The sequence below is a fragment of the Chinchilla lanigera genome, unplaced genomic scaffold (genome assembly GCF_000276665.1).
Source record: "Chinchilla lanigera isolate Chin_1 unplaced genomic scaffold, ChiLan1.0 scaffold00043, whole genome shotgun sequence".
NCBI classification, from domain to species: Eukaryota; Metazoa; Chordata; class Mammalia; order Rodentia; family Chinchillidae; genus Chinchilla; species Chinchilla lanigera.
In genome coordinates, this window is record NW_004955444.1 from 11,393,151 (window position 1) to 11,414,075 (window position 20,925).

General features: G+C 41.0%; 1 protein-coding gene across 1 annotated transcript in view; it reads right to left on the minus strand.

Annotated features, from left to right (window-relative positions):
- Positions 1-20,925, minus strand: part of Prex2 (phosphatidylinositol-3,4,5-trisphosphate-dependent Rac exchange factor 2) — a gene marked incomplete in the record, with an annotated part of 260,363 nt that overhangs the window by 238,833 nt on the left and 605 nt on the right. Inside the window, 1 exon segment of the mRNA XM_005392120.2 lies at positions 20,770-20,925. Coding sequence (XP_005392177.1) covers positions 20,770-20,898 — 129 coding nt within the window.

Genomic DNA, 20,925 nt, shown 5'->3' on the forward strand with positions numbered 1-20,925 from the left:
AAAGTATGTGCACATATATACACATGTACATAATGAGTTGAATGGATATTGCCAGTGGAATCAATTCCCTCATTACAGGAATTAGAGCCACTGGAAATCTTATAATAAAGGCATCTGAGCCTTTCACAGCAGAGAACTTTAATTTCACCTTTAGACAAAAGGGATAAGATGGAAACAAAACTATTAAGGACACAGAATACAGCAAGTGGCTTTGCACGCATTTCTTGTATTTCAGATTCCCTTTGGTATGCACACCCTTATGTTCACAAATTGGCACTTTAAAAGAATCCTCCACATCTCATCCCAGCCAAGAACTCTGGAAAATACATCGGTTCCCTGTGGGACTCCTCAGAAGACTTTAGAATATTAATTTCTATAACATCCATATTTCCCAAAGTAGCTTACTTCCTTTCCCACATCAAGAGTACTTTCCACTAATCACTGTTGTCTTACTGCTCCACTCAGATACACAAAAAATAATCTGTTAACTTCTTTAGATCAAATGTTACATTAAATTTTAACAATATCTTTTCCACTACTAGAATTTCTCATTACTATTGAAAAGTACTGTATTATTGTAACCACTGGATTTACCTTATCTTTATAAATAGTCTCCTAGTTAATTCCATTTCTCTGTAGCTTCCTTTTCAATGTTTAGTTACTTCTTACACTTGTAGGTTAATTTTGTCACTCTTAGTATTTTTGTCATCTCTTAAGATTCATTCTATTACTGATATTATCTACTTTATTTAACACAACATTTATGGATCTGACTCAAAATTATAACCCTTTACTAGGGGCTGGGGATTTAGCTCAGCAGCAAAAGCGCCTGCCTGGCAAGCGCAAGGTTGTGAGTTCGGTTCCTGGTACCGGAGGAAAAAAAAAAAAAAAAAAAACATATAACCCTTTACTAGACCGCCAATCCCTTTGCAATATGAGTGTTTCCAGAATATTTCTCACTGAAGTACATCTTTATCTTAGTATGATATTAAGTACCAGCTGTATAAATCAATCAAACATTTATTGAACACCTACTACATGCTAGGCATTGGTCTAGGGGTTGAGCAAAGAGCAATCAGGCAGGAGTCCCTTCCCTTCTCTAAAGAGCTTACTTTCTGGTGAGAGGAAACAAACATAAACAAAATCATTATGATAATTAGGAAGTCAGCAAGTATGATAAAGAAATTAAAATGGGAAAGAGCACATTTGGCTGGAGGTAGAATGGTCAGCAAAGGCCTCATGAGAGGTGACATCTTTAGCAAAGGCCTAAGTGAACTGGCCATGAAGGTGTCTAGACAGACAGCAGTACAAGGAGAAAGAGCAACCATGTGGAGGCTCGAAGGCAGGGGCAGTCACAGCACATAGAGCATTAGCAAAGGAAAGATTGTGTTTGGATGAAGATAAGTGGAAGAGCAGCAAGAAAAAAAGATGAGAAAGGTAACTAGTGCGACAATCATCTTGTCGCACCGGCCACCAGAACAGCTTCAGCTTTTACCAATAAAAATATGTATAGTCAGCATTCCACACCTGAGAGTTCTGCATCCACAGAGTCAGCCACAGATTTAAAATACTTTTCAAAAAAAATCTCTGTACTAAACATATGCACTTTGTCTTTATTCCCTACACAATGCACTATAAAAACTATTTACACAGTGTTTACAGTATATTAGGTATCAAAAATAATTTAGAGATGACAAAGTATACGGGAAGATGTGGACAGGTTACACACAAACGCTTCACCATTTTACATGAGATCTGAGCATCTGCGATTTTGCTCTCTGTGGGAGATCCTGACCAATCCCTTGTAAACACCAAGGGATAACTGTATTTTGAGTTCAGAACAAAGTGAAATAGTGAGACGTGTTTTTAAAGAACCACTCAAGCTACTGCATTAATCTGTAACTACAGGGAAACCAGTTGGGAAGGTACTGGATCAGGGTAACAGGAGGGGACAAAGGTGGAAGTCCTCTTTCATGAGTATCTTTACAAGTGTGATTAAAAAAAAATGATGAATGCGCCTGCCAAGTACCACCCAACAGAAATGCAGGCACGAAAGACACTGCGGTGTGTCCCCACCCACCTTTACTCACTGGCTCTGCCACAAAGCAAGTGGCTTTTCCCAAAGTCAAAATGACCACGAAAAGTAAACATTTTGAATGGATTTGGGACACTGAGGCAGCCATGAGAGTCCAGTGAAAAACATTCACAAAAAAGGACTTGCTTTTTGAATTGCTTCAAAGTGTGGCAAGAAAAAATAGGATAAGTGTGTTCGAAGTGAGGAGGAATATTTGAGGGAGACTAGGGCAATGTGTCTTTTTTTGTTTGTTTGTTTTCTGGTACCGAGAATCGAACTCACAACCTTGCACTTGCCAGGCAGGCGCTGTGCCGCTGAGCTAAATCCCCAGCCCCAGGCAATGTGTCTTTTACTGTAATTTTTTTTTTTAATTTAAACATTCATTGTATTTTTGAATTAAATCCCATATTCCTGTTTTCATAGATTTAAGTTTTGGGAGAATTAGAGGAAACCGTGGAAGGAAAGAATTAAGAAATCCCAAGCATATTCAACTGCAGAAAAAAACCTCTTTTGCCCTTGACTGTGGTCCTTCTGCTCTATTTTCTGTCATTTTGGCTAATCAGTAATGTCTTTCTCTCCACTGATAGATTTTAAACTACTCCATAAACATTCCAATTCTGAGCTCATTCTATTTTCCTCCTTGTCATCTCAGAGCTCTGTAACTTTTCAAAGAAGCCAGGCACACAATTTAAACCACCAAGATCCCCATGTTAGGGGCATATTGGAAAACATTATTTACCCAGTTCTTGGTTGATATGTACATGAATGCCGTATGTTACTCATTTCTCTGAATTTCTCAACCCTACTTACAAATTAGAAGCACCTAGAGAGGTCTTAAAAATACAGTTTCTTCTCATTCATATCTGTAAAGTAAAAAAGTCAACCGAGAGGCCGAGGGGGAAGAGTGGTCACCAGAAGCAGGGAAGGAAGTGGGAAGGAGAGATAGGAAGAGATTTGTTAATGATACAAAATTACAGTTAGATAGGAGGGGTAGGTTCCTGTGATCCATAGCAAAGGGGGCTTCTACAGTTAAACATTTATTAGCTGTTTCAAAATAGCTAGAAGACAAGATATTGAATGTTCTTACCACAAAGGAAGTATAAAATCTGAGATAGCAGATATGCCAGTGGTCTTGATTTAGTCATATATATATATATATATATACACACACATATATATGTATATATATAGTGCACCATAAATAAATGCAATTGTGTGTCAATTAAATTTTTTTAATTGTTAAAGACCTATTACCCCCAACTCCTTCCACCCTGAGACTGTGACTAAGCTGGCCGGAAGAGGCCCAGACATCATCACATTCCCCACCGTGTTCGTCTTTCTGACACTTGTTGGGTTTCCTAGGTCGCCTCCTCTTCAGTCTCAGCTGGGCCCAGTACACCCATTCCTACACTCTTCCCCTGAAAACCTCCCTACGCAATGATCTCTCCTGAATTAAGGCTCCATTTGGAGACTCCCTTGCTCAAAACCCTTACCTCATCCCCCACCTCACACTAAAACAGTTCTAAACTACCAGTTCTGGCATTTAAGGCCATCTTCCCTCTGGCCAGAGTCTGGCTTGGTCACCTCTATCCCACTCTGCACACACCTCTCCCACAATATTCGGTCAGACCATGTAAGCCACTGTTCTACAAAAGCAAAACCACGGGATGGGGCTGGGGATTTAGCTCAGTGGCAAAGCGCCTGCCTGGCAAGCGCAAGGTCGTGAGTTCGGTTCCTGGTACCGGAGAAAAACCAAAAAAAAAAAAACAAAAAAAAAAAAAAAAAACCACGGGATGAGACACATTTCAAACAATTCCCAACCGAAGTATAGTCTACTCAAAAACCAAAGGCCATCACTTCGTGTTAGCAGAGCAATAGATAAAAGAGAATGCTTCCATTAGGTAAATAAGTCAAAGAACAACAACTACACGTTGGCCTCAGTGAGGGTGGCCCTGGTGTAGCAGCAGGGAGAAGTGAGCCTTGCAGCCCCCCTTGAATCCTAACATCGAGCTCCTGTCCTGCTCATAGTGGACTCATGGATGACACTAACTGTATCACAACTGCACAAGGAGAGAATGATTTTCACCTGGTCTATTTCAAATGAGTTTAAAGTCCTATGAGGATTACCTCTGCACCAGGAAAACACAAGTTCTACTGCTGTGAGAACCTTCAGCTCCAAGAACTGTGGGTGTATTTTCCTGAACTGGTAGCCCAATCCAGTCTCCGTAGGAGGTTGGTGGGGCTGAGAACTGCGGAGTAAAATACCAGGCTTTACTTGTAAATTGATTCCATCAGAGACACAGAACCATGAAAATAGATTAGGGGTATTGTTATTTTTGCTGGGATAATTAATCCCATGTTGTTGAAAGCCTCATGGCCATTACAGTATTTCTTCCTAAAATATAAAAATAGCTCTTTGTTGGGGTTTTGGAGGTTGGAGTTTTCTATTCATTTTTCTTTTCGGTGTCGGGTAGAAATTTGATGACTAAAGTGTACTGGGCCGTACACCGCTTTACATGAAATTTAGGGGCTATGGTTCCAAGAAACGGATTTTAACCTCACCAGCAGCAACTGCTACACAAATACCCACCATTCAGTTATTGAACAGAACCACTTTGCACTCTGGTTTTCCAAAAGGAGGATAAATGGTTTCCCTCATACTACTACTTCTATACTTACAGAATTTCTAAACAAATCATACCGTGAGTATAAACAATTAAAAGGAAGAAATAGTTAAGGTTTTGGCAATTAAAACAGGCTATAAAAATTTTAATCACAGAGGAAGACCGGAGTTAGGCTCAGACACTGGGCAAAAGATCTTCTAACTCTAGCGTTCCATGTGGAGTAATCCATCTCATCTGTGCACACCTGGGTATCCTCCTGAGCTGGAGGGAAACCTCTCCAGGTGTACACAGGAGACGCAAAACAGAAAATCAATCTGAGGACAAAAATAAATAGCAACTTCCTCACAAGCTATTGGGAAGATTTCAAGTGAGACCAGTCTTGACTTATTATTGAAGGTTGTAGTGGCTGGTAAGTATTCTAAATTTTGTAATAGTCATAAAACATTAATAAACCTGGAAAGTATACTGGAAGGAGAGCTACAAACAAACTGGCTCAAATAACTAGTCATCTAAGGACATAAGGATAATGAAAGCAGTGAAAATATACTTCTATTTGGTTACAATTGTTAGTTCTAGTGTTTATTATTACAGAATCACTCAACCTTCAGAAGTAACAGAAGCCTAAAGCCCATACTCTAAGCTACCCAATCATTTCAGGAGAACTGTCTCTGCCACAGGACCCTATAAGTCAAAGGGGACAGAAGATGACCAAGTCAGAGGGCAGGGGAGGAGCTGGGCAGCAGGCACTATGTTTCTCAATTCTGAAGGTGGCAGAGATCCTCTGAAGCTGCTTCTTTGGCGCTGGCAGTCACTGACCGCAGACTTCAGCTGGCTGAACCTCTGGCCCCAGCTGTTTTGTGACCTTTTGCCATGTCCAGACATTATCTTAGATCAAACTCTAAAACCCAGCCTCACTTTGCATCCCCTGAACTCTTGATTAACAAGCACCACCAGCAATCACTGCCTCTTCATCAGGCTTTAGCAAGAGCGACTCCAGCCATACCGCAGGCTGATAACCAGAGTGAGCAATAAGGCACTGAGCAATCTGAGGCATGAAAACCTCAAAGCCTCCAAGTACCAGCTACAGATAGGACTGAAATTTTTGTTACAGAGTTGAAAGGATGTTAGATATTTTATTTCCCTCATATGTACCATATTTAGCTTTATTTCATTATGCAAATCTTGCCTTGAAAGCTTCCCGCATATAATCTATCCATAATCTATCCACATCTGTGATTGATTTGGCCTCTAGAGTGATTTTTGTCCCCATTTTGTCAGATTCACACCACAACTAAAATCAGTTCCACTGATAAAGAATAGACAAGATACCTAAATTTATCCTCACTATGAAGCGATCAGGCAGACAAGTCTAGCACAAAGAAGTGAAGGGAAAAGATTCCACCTTTGTGTGGTAAACGTGTTTCCACTTCCATTTAACTTTTATGATGTAATTAGCCATAGAAAGGTTTCCCTAAAGAAAAAAAAAAAAGGAAAAGGAAAGCACATAACCTATCAAAATATATAGGTTGCTAAATCCCCCTTGGCTACGCATTTTAAAAGACTAATTGAAAGTATAACTATTCATCAATGTCTATTCTGAAGCTGGTAATGATAATAGTAATATAACAAGTTCCTGTCCTCTGTGTAGAAATTCAGGGAACTGAACAAGAACAGGCCACAAAAGGCGACTTTAAAAATATCATTTATAGAATTAACAACTAACCCTTAAAGGAATGTCAGCACCAAAACTTCCCAGACTCTATGAAACAATAAAGCAAGAGTCTAGGCCGCAAGATGCTGAGGAAACGGGAATGTTTTCCACAGTCCTTAAGTGACTTTTCCCCTTCTCACCGTCCCCGACAGCGGCTCTGCCTGACACTTTATTACCGGCCCCAAAGGGGCCACATCCAGCTGTTCAGAGACTCAAGGGAGTTGTTTCCACAGGGCCAGCGGAAGACAAGACCGGAAGAAGACAGAGGGACGAGGGACGGGCTGCAAGTGACTCTAACCCTTCTTTTCCCGGTTAAAGGAAAGGCCTTTAACAACACCCAAGGGTACGAGAAATGTAGCTTATAACTCATGGCGGTGATGAGCTAAGGGAGACAGCCTTTATGCTCTGCGCATGCTCAAGATTTCCAAACTCCACCCCCACGCCATTTGCTCAAGGCTGCAGCCCCCTCACCGCTCCAGGACACGTCCTTTGCAGCGGAAGTTTACTGCCCAGTGGCGCTGAACTTGAACATGTGCAGCAGTTCCCACTAGGCACCGTGCTGAGGGATATGTAGCCTTATTAGCAAAATAGTACACAATACGCTCCTCCACGGTATAAACACATGACTGTGAGGTACTGTATTTTTAGTTCGTACCTCCAAAAAATACAAACATTCCACTTACGTTAAAGTCTATATACTGACAGCTGAAGAACTAACTTGAAGGCTGGGGATATAGCTCAGTGATACAAGCTCCTGCCTACCAAGCCTAAGGTCCCAAGTTCGATTCCCGGTACCAAAAATAAAAAAAAAAAAAGAATTAACTTGGTAGTTGGGTGCATTCGAGGTATTAGGGAGACAGGAGCAGCCAGGTAAGCCCGGGAGTTTGAGCCCTAGGCAACACATCTCAAAAAAAAGAAGAATAAAGAATTAACAAGGTAAAACGTTAAGCGTTAGCATTACCAAGCTTTCCCTAATCTATGAACTTTATTATCAAGGTGTATGTGGGTTCAAGTTCATCTAGGAATTTTAATCAAACTGAGGAATTAAACAAGAGACTTGATTAGCATTTCCCAATGGGTATTACCAGGCTGGGGTTTAGTTCAGCGGCACAGCGCCTGCCTGGCAAGTGCAAGGTTGTGGGTTCGATTCCTGGTACTGGAAGGAAAAAAAAAAACACAGAAAACCTAAATGGGTATTACCTAAGGTTAGCAGTGAAAATACAATGTATTTTCAAATGTTTAGGGATTTACAGAAAAGAACATGATAGAAAGGAGTAAATGTTTGCTTTCTCATCCTACAGAATGCCAAAAGACACACACACACACACACACACACACACACACACACACACACAGTCCTCTTTCTTCAGAGGACTTAGACTAGCTATTTCACTCATTTATCTTGTATCTCCTGGGTTAGACTTGAACTCCATGAAATAGAGACTTTTAATCCTTGTCAGTCCTGTGTCTTCTAAGCCAAGAACGATGACTAGCACACACACAGAGCAGGTTCCCTGGAACATTAAGAATCAAAATATACGGACGCATGTTTTTTAAAGCAATGGCTAGCGACCGTAAGTTATTTTGATTGCCTTGACCACAAACTATACAGTTAGGTTTTTCACATATTAACAAAGTTGGCTTGCAACATGAGCAAAAAACCACTCTGATTCTACTTAGTGGTAAAGTTCTTTTTATTACAGATTTTTGGTTATGTTTTATTTGTTGAAACATACCATAAATTTCATTTAACACATGTTAAATACTAAGAAAAAGTACAGAATGTCATAAGAGAGTTGGAGCCTTAAATTCTGACAGGCTAGAGAAGAAACATTTGTAGGGAAGATATTTAGTACAATGGAGGAAACCCATATGCAATTCTTTTCCTTCAAATCTAATTAGCAGGCTTTTTAAAATATATATATATATTCAAATATCCTGGCTGACTTTCTAGATCTCTCAGTAAAAAGTTTGCTTATATTTTCACAATACCATTAAAGCTGAATATGATACAAATCTACAACTACAGAAATACATGTTTATAACTGAGGATCTATGATGGTCAATCCTGATTGTCAACTTCATTGGCCTGAGAGATGCCTGGGGGATTAGCAAGCACATTTCTGGAGGTGTCAGGGTAGCCCATGGTGGGGGGTGACCCTGGGGATATAGGTGCTCCCCAGCCTCCTCCTCGCTGGTGCTCTTTCTCTCTCCCTCTTTTCCTGGCCTCCATGATGTGAGCACCTTTCCTCTACCACGTTCTTCCACTGTTAGGTTTATGCTTCATTCCAGCACGAACCTAATGGGACTGAGCCAAAATAAATCTTTTCTATTTTAAGCTGTACACAACAGGTGTTTGGTCACAATAACAGAAAGCGAATACAGGATGCAATGAAGTATTGACTCAGTTCTCAAGTTTTCTCACAGTTCCGATAATCATGTGTCTTCTGAGTCAACTATATCATAGAATTTTTAACAATCTTAAATCCAGCCAGGTGTTCTCGCTCACACTTATAATCCCAGCTATTGGTGAGACTGAAGCAGGAGGATCCCAAGGTTCAGGCAATGTAAAAAGCCCCGTCTCAAATTTTTAAAAGGGCTGGGAGTATGGCTCAGGGGTAGAGCACTTGAGTTCAATTTCCAGCATCACAAAAAAAAAAAAAAAAATTAAATCACAAAGGATATTTGCTACCCTCAGAAAATTTCACCACACAAAGGTGATGCAAATGAATACAGGAAAACATCAACTTTTCCTACTGTGTGAAAGTCAGGCCAGGCTCACCTATCCATGAAACAACCTCCACTTGGCCCCTAACATTATATATTTGGGCTGTTCAATCTAGCTAGGAACTGAGGAAAATGTTCCTATCTATTTATCTATCTACTCTTATTCTGCACCTCTTTTTTTATTTTTTTTAAAAAAAGAAAACATATTAACAGACAGACATCCATAGATAGAAAATGTTCCTATCTATGAGACACAGTCCATTCGTCAAGCTTCATTCTATGAGTACCACAATGCCATTTCCTTTCCCTCACCTCTCCTATCAAAAGAAGAAATCTTGGCAAAAGAAACTGGGAAAAATAATTACCAATGGATTTATTTCATGTTTAAATTACATTCAACAGATTACAAAATGATCTATGACATAGTCATTGAATGCAGACCACACATGTTGAAGAGTATAAGAGCACAACAAGGTATGGTGGTGTACACCTATAATTCCAGGACTCAGAAGGCTGAGGCAGGAGGATTGCCATAAGTTCAATACCAGCCTGGGCTAAATAGTGAGTTCAAGGCCAGCTTCCAGCCTGAACTACATAGTGTGACTCTGGCTGAAAAAAAAAAGAGAGAGAGAGATATTTTTATGTATTTTTAATTCTATATATATATAATTAGGTCATGCCTCAAATATCATATGGTTCAAACATATATTCGATAAATATATGGGGCATATTTAAACATAAAATGAAGTATTCGACCTTGTTATCAAGTACTAAATACACAGAGATCCAAAATGATCCAGGATTTAAATTTAGCTGAAACTAATAGCTAGCTGTAAGGAATTACATCAACAGATATACCAATAGCAGAAGGCAGGAGGCCTATTCTTAAAGGGTTCTTTGTTGTGTTGCCTGACTTCCACGAAGGAAGCAGACCCTGCCTTGTGGGTGGTGTCCGGTTCTGAGTGTCTGCCTGGCTCTGACCCCATCTTCAGTTGACCATGAACTTCTGTTGCTCTCTTGCTTTTGAAGGTTTGCTTGAGACTACTGCTCCTTCCTGACTTCAGCTTCTGTGTACTGCCGGATTAAACAAATTCTGTGTTCGGCTCTAACATCTGCCTCAGTCTTCCTAGTCCTGATAAATCACACCATTCCCACAAGGCACCAGTATCCATCCAGTCTGATGATTTATGAACACAATGTCCTGGAAGAGACCCACAGACCATCTACTCAGAATCCCTAGTCTCCCACGCAGATGTCCTCAGATGTGAGTTACAAGGACACAAAGGAGTTGTGAGCTGTGAATGACAGTATATGAATATTCAGTGCTCACATATAATAGAGTATATATGATGATCACTATTTTTTCTGAAGATGTCAGAAATGTTTAAAGTTAAATAAGATCCCTAAATCCTCCAAGGTTTTCCTGTATGTAGTGTAAGCTGGGGGCGGGGGAGTCTCTTATATATCTTATGAGAGGAGAGAGATGAGTATTAGATGGATTTCCTGGTGGGAAAAGTATAGGCAGTAATTAATCTTCACTAAGTTTTGAATATAATAGCTTCTTACAGCGAAGGAATCCAAGAATTAATATAAATAATGTTCTGAGAACATGAGACTAAAGTATCACTGGGTTCAAAATGTAGCAGGCTACTCTTATTCTGCACCTCTTTTTTTATTTTAAAAAATAAAAGGAAAACATATGAACAGACAGACATCCATTTGCAAAATAGCCTAAGAATAATACATACAAAACAGAGTTACAGACAAAGTTGTAGGAAATTAACCATGGTTGTTGTATTACTTATTGATAACTTCAAAGTGCTTTCTCAGGAATATTCTGCACCTCTTTAGTTTGTTCAGAGCCCCTCCAGTCTCCAGCTGGGCACCCGGATGTCCAACTAGTCAGCACATTTCCCGGTCTTCCTTGGCGTGGGTTTAGACACGTTCCTAAGATCTGACCACAGGGACAACAGTCAAAGGGACGAGTATGATTTCCAAGTCACATCCCTGAAGTGTTGGCACTGGGCTTTGTCTCCCACCGTCCCGCACTCCCACCATCTCCCCAAGGGGGTACTGTGAAAACGGTACCAGCAAGGCAGCTTCAAGCACGCAGAGAAGGGCAGCACCGTAGCGTGCTGGTTCTCCCCTCTCCTCTGCATCTTGAGACCACCTGGAGAAACTACATAAAATGTCTGGCTCTCACCCCAACAGACGCTGATTTAATTTGTCCTAGGGGACGGTGGAGCTATAAAATAGGAAGAACAAGGTCTCTGAATACTGATGCAGCTGAGCTTTGTAAGAAGGAGTAATTCCCTGGAACACCATTGGGCAAGAGTATAAAAAAATAAAATAACCAGGACTTCAAAAGAGGACACACAAAAGGGTTGTATTGATTCTACAGGGCTGTCCTATTCACAACGGTCCTCCTTTGTGCAGCGAAAGAAGCCTAACAAACATCCTTACGAGTACACATAATGAACGTAAAATGCACAGCCTTTTAAAAAAAGAATATTTAAGTACAGGTAAAAAAACGCTGTCTTTCTTCTAAAGATAAAACTATAGTGTAGGGGGGAAAAGAGTACCATTTTGGCATAATCTAAGGAAATCATGGCAGAGCTAGACAAGATTCATTAAAGAAAAGGTAACAGTAGTAAATAGTATTCAATTTGATAAGACAAAGGTGGACAAAATATATTAAAGTTTGGCAATTCATTAATGATTAGCATAAGTTAATGAAAACTTGGAATAACAATACGGTGATTTTAGGACACAGTTAAATAAATATTGGTTTCTATTATCAGCCTGTTTTTCATAGAACATAGCTGAGACTGTTTTATTAAGGAAGAGACTCCTTCTATTTTCTTGCTGTTCTGTGTTCAATGTGTAATTTTCATCTTATGGTCCAAAGCAACGGCCCCATCACCTGCCATTGTATCTTCATACAAAGGATGAAGAAGAGAAGGGATAACAGAAAGAAGGAAGGGAAGGGAGAAGAAAGGGGGCAGGGAAGGGAAGGAGGCAAGGAGGGAAGGCGGAAGGGAGGCAGGGAAGTACACACTCCTTCATTATTAAGGGCACACTTTAAAGACACTACCCAGGAGCTGGGGATTTAGCTAAGCAGCACAGCGCCTGCCTGGCAAGTGCGACATCGTAAGTTCAATTCCCAGTACCGGAAAACAAACAAACAAACAAAATAATAAAGACACTACACAGGCCACTTCTTCTCACATTCCCCGGCCAAAACCTACACATATGCTCATACTTCTCCACAAGAAAAGCTAGAAAATGAAAAGTACTCTTTAGCTGTACAATCACATACAGAGCTAAAGCTTTTATGATTATAAGAAAAAGTAATAAAATAAGTCCTTTTTATGTTTACCTGTATGGTAAAGCTAGAAGAAAGCAAATTTATTCAAGGAATCAAGATCTGAAATCATGTATATTATCCAAAATTGTTTCAAAATCGCAACCTCAATTCAACTTATCAACTGGGGCAACTGGAAATTTCTGTCAGAGATTTGATTATTAAGATGTACAGGAAAAATAAAGTTGTGCCTAGCTATTCAAAACAAACTGTGTAACAATATGTAAATATAAATATTTTTGTATATAAAATAAAAAAATACATTAAGTTATGCAAAGTCAAGCATGACACAGATATACCATGTAATAAGCTGAAACCCTCTTCAGGGTTTTCTGAGAAAATAATGAATTATTACAGTAGCCTTAAAATGTGTGAGTAGGAGACTAATATTTCAGTGAACTAATAGAGTGTAATAATGTCTTTGCATGGATCTTATTTTCATGCTACTGACCAAAAAAAAGCTTTGAAAGAAGAGATGTCATTTCTGGAAACTTAAGATCTCTCTCTTTAGAGCAACAGTCACAAATAAGAAAATGCAGGAATTCCAAGGGAGCAGGGAACAAGGCCAAATTGAAGCATTACAAGGCACTAAAGAAAATACCAACGCTTGTTGCACAATCTTTGAAAATGTGTCACCATCTACAAAGCTTCTCCTACTGGCAAGAAGATGACCTCAGAAGGTCACTGAAAGCTAGAGCAGCAAAGTCAAACAAATATCAATCTTTATTTGAGTCCCTCAGGAAAACATAATTTGGAAATGAATAAACATTTACTCACACACATTCTATATTGCTATATTTTCGCTAAAAATCCACAAAATATTTTTACATCAATATTCTAAATTTAACTAGCTGGAATCATTCTTAAGTATCATAAAAATTAACATTTTTAAATGGAGGGGTTAGGCTTTTCATGGAAAATACATATTTCACATTAATGAGAGAACACAATGTCCTTGGCTCAGCTATTCTTTGCAAAATACGTCCCTGATTGTACACCATATTTAGCTACATGGTAAAGCTAGAAGACAGCAAAGTGATTCAAGGAATCAAAAACTTAAAATCATCTATACTACGTAGTACGGTTTCAAAGCCATAAAATGAATTCATCAATTTTCTTATAACTACAATCACTGAAATCTTGCATCAAAAGTAATAGGTTAACAAAAATGAGAAAAAAAGTATTTTTCTTAGGGTGTCGGGATTCAAATGATTATGCTTAGTACCATGCGAAAAGCGACCCAAGTACAATTTTCAGCCATAAACATTCCCTAAGGGATATTTTTCCTGGATTTATGATTGCTCAAAGTAACTATAATGTAAATCAAATAAGATCTTGATTTTTATACAGCTAATATAACATTAATAAATTAAAATTTAAGTAATTTTAAACTTTAAAATCTTGTAATAAAGAATAATAAAAACCTGGCTATGAAAATTAAGTATTATTAATAAGATTCTATGAGAAATAACAGAAACAAAAATAATTTTTAGGTCAAATTAATGTATTCAAAACACACACACATGACAATTTTTGGTATAAATACCAGGTATACAGCAAAATACACCCAAAAAGACAAGTTCTGGAAAAAAAGTAATCACATCAAAATGTTCTCAGATAAATACATGGTTCTTTTTTTGAGTATGTACAATGGCTGATGTCTACAGTAAATATAAAGTGACAATTCCATACAATTTACACTGTGGTTCAAAGGACTGTAATTATTTCAAAATTCAAACCTTGTCGAAATACATGTAATGAACCAGAAGAGCTTAGTTCTGTATTTTGACTTCTACATGTATATTTTGCACTTAAGAAAATCACATTTTAAAAGAATAATTGTACAAAGATTGTCATTCATCTTATCTCAGCTGTCCAAGTTCAATTCACTTTTCTATGCCTTGAAATCACATGTTCCAAATCTTTAGGAAACCTCATTGTCAGCAAGAACAAACGACAGAACAGAAACAAAAACAGAACACCAGACAGAAAACCAGAGTTCAACATCACATGGAAATAAAGGCCATCAGGTAGGAACTTTTAACTTCCCTCCCCTCTAACCTTCCTCTTCCTAGAGCAACCTTTGCCCTTATAGGTGCATCCCTTCCTTCTTCCCAGGCTCCAGGATCAAGCCTTCCCTGCCATTCCCAGGCCACACTGGCCATCTCAGGACCTTTCCTTATCTGTTAAAGCCTCCTTCGCCTTCCAGATTGGAAGAGAAAAGGGTCAGGAACAAGCTAGGTGATTATGCAGCAGACCTGAGCAAATGTAGCTTCAGTCTCTAAAGTCAAGGGAGAGGAGATAAATATGGAGTCTGGAGAGGAGAGAAGGGAGGAAGTGTTTACTACCCACCAGGACTTTACCTACAGAAGCTGATTTGAATTTCAGGCCAGTCCTGTGAAATATTACTAGGTGTGCTTCCCCGACATACAACCTGAGGCGTAACAAGGCGAGGTAGTTCACCCAGAGTAACACAGTTCGTAAGTTTCAGTGCCAGGATTTGAAACCAGGTCATGAGCTTCCCTAACTCGTGCTCTGAGACACGCATGTCACTTTACTGTCACACTGTGGAGCCCTAGACCCTAGTAGTATTCATAGTACATATTCATAAAGAGGAACACAGGCCACCAAGATAGCTCTAAAAGCGGCATGCTCTACATCTCCAGTGCCTGACACAACACAGGAGACAGCTTGCTTGTTCTTAGGCTATGCAATGATGTTTTGTAGTGAGTATATTCTACAGCAGGATGGCAAATCCCTGTCATCTCCCAGCGGTGCGGAGGCCCTCACAGGGCTCACCTGAAGATGCCATTAGCCCTCTGCCGTGTCCTGTTGTACTTGTTTTAGTTCCATTTTCATTGCCTCCTTTCCCTTGGCTTTGCTCATCTTCCTTAAATCTTCCCTTTCATTTAGGAAGCATTTCTTTCCTTTTACATCCAACTCCTCCAAAGGTCTCTGTGTTGGTCTCCTCAGCTTGCATCATGTCGCAAGTCATTTTACAGCCCAGCCTCTGCTCACACACACTGCTAAAGCTAAAACCTCAAATCAGCACGTCTAGAAACCTCAAATCAGCTAAAAACCTTCTAATCAGCACGTCTAGAAACCTCTTCAGTCTTCACACGACCTATTTTTCTAAAGTTCTGAACTTTACAGAGACCTCTCTTTTGGAAACTAGATCCTTCCTTGGCTTTCAAGATACCACTTGCTCCTGGTATTTCAATTTCTAAAAGCTTATAAAATCATAATACTAAACACATATCTCTTTATGTACAGAGTGTTCTCTAGCCGTATAACTAATACGCCAAACGCCAGAATCAAGAAAGAAACCCATTTAGTTCATGGTACATTCGCTACAAAAGACAGTCAGTTCACTCTGAAAGCCCTTTCCTGATGCCATCCTTCTTGTACACATATTGAGACTAACGGCGAGTAAACAAGCAACACAGCCAAAGCCAGCCAGGAGCGCTCGGCCAGGCAGAGCAAAGGACAGTGTCCTGCAGCTTAGGAGAAAAACAGGGCAGGTTTGCAGACCCTGGGCGCAGGATCGCTTTGCTAGGAGCAGAAATCCATCCCGCAGAGGCTAGACTGTGTTTATGTTCTGCGTAGCTTCCATGATTCCTGGCATCTGTCCTCCCTTAGTAAATAGTAAAGACTTTTCAAAGGTTATATCCTGTCCCAGACTGAGAGGAGCAGAAGGCTTCTCTCTATGCTGTGCAGCCAGCTGAAGGGGTATCTGTGATGAGGCCAGACGGACAGAGGAAGCAGTGAGGCACAAGGATCTCAAGGTGAAACCCAGAGAGATGAATTCAGGAAATCTTGGCCTGACCCTCAGGATGTCCCATCCCAATGCCAACCTTAGACGCCTGAGACTTCCTGAGCATTGAGAGCAAGTATTCCCTCAAAACTGACTTCCCACTCCCTACAGAATTAAAGGCAGAATTCTCAGGACAGGATCTTTTCTCAGACTGGACTATACCTACTTCATCTCCTACCAAGACCTGAAAAGCACACAGGCCGTTTTACCTCCAGTCATGAAGGATGTGTTGGCACCCTCAGAGTGGCAAGCGCTACCACTCTGCACGCTGCTTTTTGGGGAGCAGACAGTCCTCCCCATCTGCCACTTCCTCCTGCTCCTTCATCAGCCCTGTGACAAGCCGCTCAAAGCTCCCCTTACTCCTAGGTTGAAGGACTCCCTTACTGCCTCTACACCACCTGGCTTTTGACACACGTGGCATCTCCCACATGGCCTTGTGATTATCTGTATGCTTTTCTTGTTCCCCCAATAAATAATGAGCTTATTACGAACAAGACCATCTAAGTGCTCTTCGCAACTCCATCACCTAACAAGCTATGTTTGTCTGCTCAGGCTGCGGTAACAAAATGCCCCACTCTGTGGGTTAGACAGAAATTAAGTCCCTCACAGTTTTGAAGGACAGAAGTTAAAGATCATGCGGTTGGTGGTTTGGTTTCTCCAGAGACATCCCTCCTTGGCTTGCAAATGACCACCTGCTGTGTCTTCCAGGGCCTTGCCTCTGTGTGCGTGCATCCCTGATATCTCTCTGTGGACTCAAGTCTCCTCACCTTTTAAAGATACCAGTCTATCTGCACATTCAGTGAAGGACTAGGGGTTAGGATTTCAGTCTATGAACTCGAAGGGCAGGGTGGGGGATTTGGCTGGTAACGTAAGTCTTAGGCACACGGCTGAGTAGCATAAGTCTTACAATGCACTGAATCAATTCATCTTTGCCTGAAAAGGTCTTGACTGAAAAGAGGTTATTTTCAGATTCATTCAAGCTCGGCTTTGTTTGCACTTGCTTTGTTTGGCTGTTTGTTTATTTTCACGAGCACCTGCTATTTACAAAGCACTATGTTCAGACCAAGACAAGTGCACGCAGGAAGCAAATGCACAATCTCTATTCTCTGAGAATTTACCCTATAGGTAAGCTGTTTTTCTAACTGCTTTTGCAAAAGCACAAATCTGAGAAAGGGAACATGCAGACACTTAATTTAAGGCTTCAAAATAACTATGGTGGCCATTACATATAAAGTTTCATAAGTTAAGTCAACTGACTATTCTCAGAGTACTAGGAAAAAGACTACATGGCAGGGGAAAGAAAAGGCTCAGCATCAGAAGAAACTGCAGACTGAAGAATATAACAGAAATTAAAGTTACATCCAGGCAAGCAAGATACACACTGGTGCTCAAGGAGCTTAGGGCCTGGAAGAATGAAACAGAGAAACAAATAAATGCATCAACTACTTCCTCTTGTACAAGAAATATATGAACTAGATGGGTACAAAGCAGGGAATGCTGGGAGAATGAGATAACTGAGTCTTAGCCCCACCTCACTCAACCAAAGACCAAAGGCAGAGGCCTGAGAAGTATGACACACCATTGGCAAAGCCACTCTAAATGGAGACGACCACCTTAAAGCACAGACCTTCGCTCAAACAACAAGTATGTATCTAGGTGGCAACTAGAAAAAAAGATGCATGAAGAGTAACGTATGAGCTGGGCGTGGTGGCACGCATCTGTAGTCCCAGCACTCAGGAGGCTGAGGCAGGAGGATCACAGTGAGTTTGAGGCCAGGCTGGGCTACATCGGTAAGTTCAAGGATTCAAGGCCAGCCTTAACTATATAGTGAGACCCTTTCTCAAAAAGAAAAAACAAGAAAAAAACAAAGGATAATATGGTATAAAGAAAAAATGGCAATGTCATGGACCAGCTGGGGTTTGGAGGTAGGAGGTTAAAGGCAGAATTGACGGGAGAGTACCGAAAATAAAAGTAAGAAATTTTTCCTTCTGGTTCTACTTTTTAATCAATGCAAATAATATCATTTGCTTGCTTATTGTGGGCCTATAAGTAAAAGTATGTTCTTGATAGAGCTGAAAATATATTTTCTACCTTTTCTTCCTGTCTCTAGAAAGAGTCATGCCTTGTCAACAGCAGCAGCCTACAGCAATGACAGAAATCAAAAACAATGACTAATCTAATAAAAATTTAAATTTGACTTAGCTATGCATATCAATTCATTGCCAACAAATTTATCACTCAACTTATTACTATAGCTGATTCTTTAAAAACATCTTTTATTGTTTGTCTCTATTTCTGATCATTACCTTGAGACAGCTTCTTAGAAGGGAAATTATCAGGCCAAGGGGCATGAATACTTTTAAGACTTTTGGTATATATTAGCACAGTCTACTATGAAGACTTGGGCTGGGGATTTAGCTCCGAGGTACAGCATCTACCTGACAAATACAAGGTCCTGAGTTCGATTCCTGGTACTCCAAAAAAAAAAAAAATACTATGAAAACATCATTGACCACATCAACCACAGACCACCAAGTAAAACTCTGAAGGAACTGTTTCTCTAAATAATTCCCAAAGAAGAAATCCAATAATGGGTTATAAATAGACTTTAGACTTTTAGGGGGGTTGACCAAAAAGAAGCCAGAATAAATCTTTGTCCACAGGCCATTCAGGCTAATAAGTGCATTTGTATGTATAAGCAAATACAAGCACAAATAAAGAACAAAAGAAACGTGGCAGAGCTCATAGTTTGTGAATAAGATAGCAAGAACAAAATCATAAGATGATAATCTACCTGTAAAAAGGAAAATACAATTTATTTTCTATCTCCTGTATGTTCATCCCTCACTCTATACAGTAATAGTTTTCAGTTGTGATATTCACATGTTCACATTCAAGGAAAACCTAATATTTTTAAATAAAGATCAACACATAGTTGCTCAGGTAGATCAGGTTAGTGTTCTATTTCAGCAATTTAGCATTTTGGACTGTACTGCTTTCACCTATTTTCATTAAGCAGTAACTATTTAAGAAATTACCCCAGTTCTTCTTCAAAAGTCAAAGGACTTTTGAAGTCAGCTACAAAGTTGCATGATAACCACATTTGAAGCTACTAAAAATTAAATCTCCTTTAAAACACGCTCTTTTTAGCCAGGGGTGGTGATACACGCTTGTAATCTCCGCAGTTTCGGAAGCTGAGGCAAGAGGATCACAAGTTCAAAGACAGACTGGGCAATTTAGGTAGAATGGGTCTCAAAATTAAAAATTAATTAATTAGTTAATTAAAAGGCCTGAGGATATAGCCCAGTGCGAAGGCTCTGGATTCAGTCCCCAGTACTCCAATAAATTAGTAACCCAATAAATAAGCAAGCAAGCTGTTTTTACAGTCACTGCTGCCTGGACGTATTCGATTCATTCTATGTATCACCAGTTACCAGGACAGTCTCAAACACTTGCACCTTTCCAAAGGAGAACGTGGCCCCTGGGAGCTCAAGCCTACTAGAGAAGACAACCTGTGCGTTTTACTGCCATTTTTGGAACCCCTGAGACGTGGTTCTTTCCTCCTTGACACAGCCAAGAAACGAACTTCCTCCATCCTGACTGTCAGCAGAAACTTTTCAGATTTCACATAACTGAGCAGGAAGTTTGGCATCTGAAACATTTCCCTTCCGACCAGAGGAACACAGCGATGGAAGGAGAAGTTCAGAGGACTGGAGTGAGACTGCTCCTGGTTTTTTAAGGATGCCTTCCCAGGCGTCGGGGTAGCCAGGAGCCAATCCCGGGATTCTTTGTCTTCTCAGCAGCGAACAGGGAAAACGTCAGCGTTTGAGTGATGTCCGGAAAGTCACTCCCGCTCAGTTTTACCCCTACTCCCCGAAAGTGAATGCAACGTTTCCAAGGCCGGCTTCTACCGAGTCAGGCTGAAATCTGGAAGCACAGCTCATACCGAGTTCCACGAAAGCCGATGCGGGTCGGCGCGAGTCTCACCCACCGCCCTCGGGGACCCGCGCACACAGGGGACCAGGCCCTGGGCAGGGGGCAGAGTTACCCCGGGAGGAGGGCGACTGCGGGGCTAGGTCGGGGCTGGCGCGCATGTGGCTTTAATCCCCAACAGCTGCTGGAGATCACAACCCTGCCGCTCCTCCTGCACGCCTCCCGCCCACGCTTCGAGCATGGTGAGGACCGAAGGGATTTCACTGGCGCGTTCCCTGAACAAAACTTCAGCGCCAATGGATGCAACAGTGTTGTTAAGTGTATGGACATGCATGTAGCCGGCCGGGTCCTTGTTCACCACGACAACGCTGTGAAACCAAATACCGGGAGAGAGGGGAGCGAGGGACCCGACGCAGCGCTAGAGGGGCGAGCAGAGGCGCGGGCAGCAGGGGCGCCTCCCCGCACCCCACTCCGCCCCGGCCCCGCGCGCTCCCCGCGGCCCGGGCGCGCAGAGCGGCTCACCGACACCAGGAACTCCAGCGTGCCCACGTAGTCCCGCTCGGTCTTCTGCAGCTCGCTGAGCACGCACACGCGCAGGCGGAGCTGCCTGTCCGCGTCCCGGGCGCCGTCGGCGCGGCCGTCCTCGCTCATGGTGCGGCGGGCGGCGGAGCGTGCGGG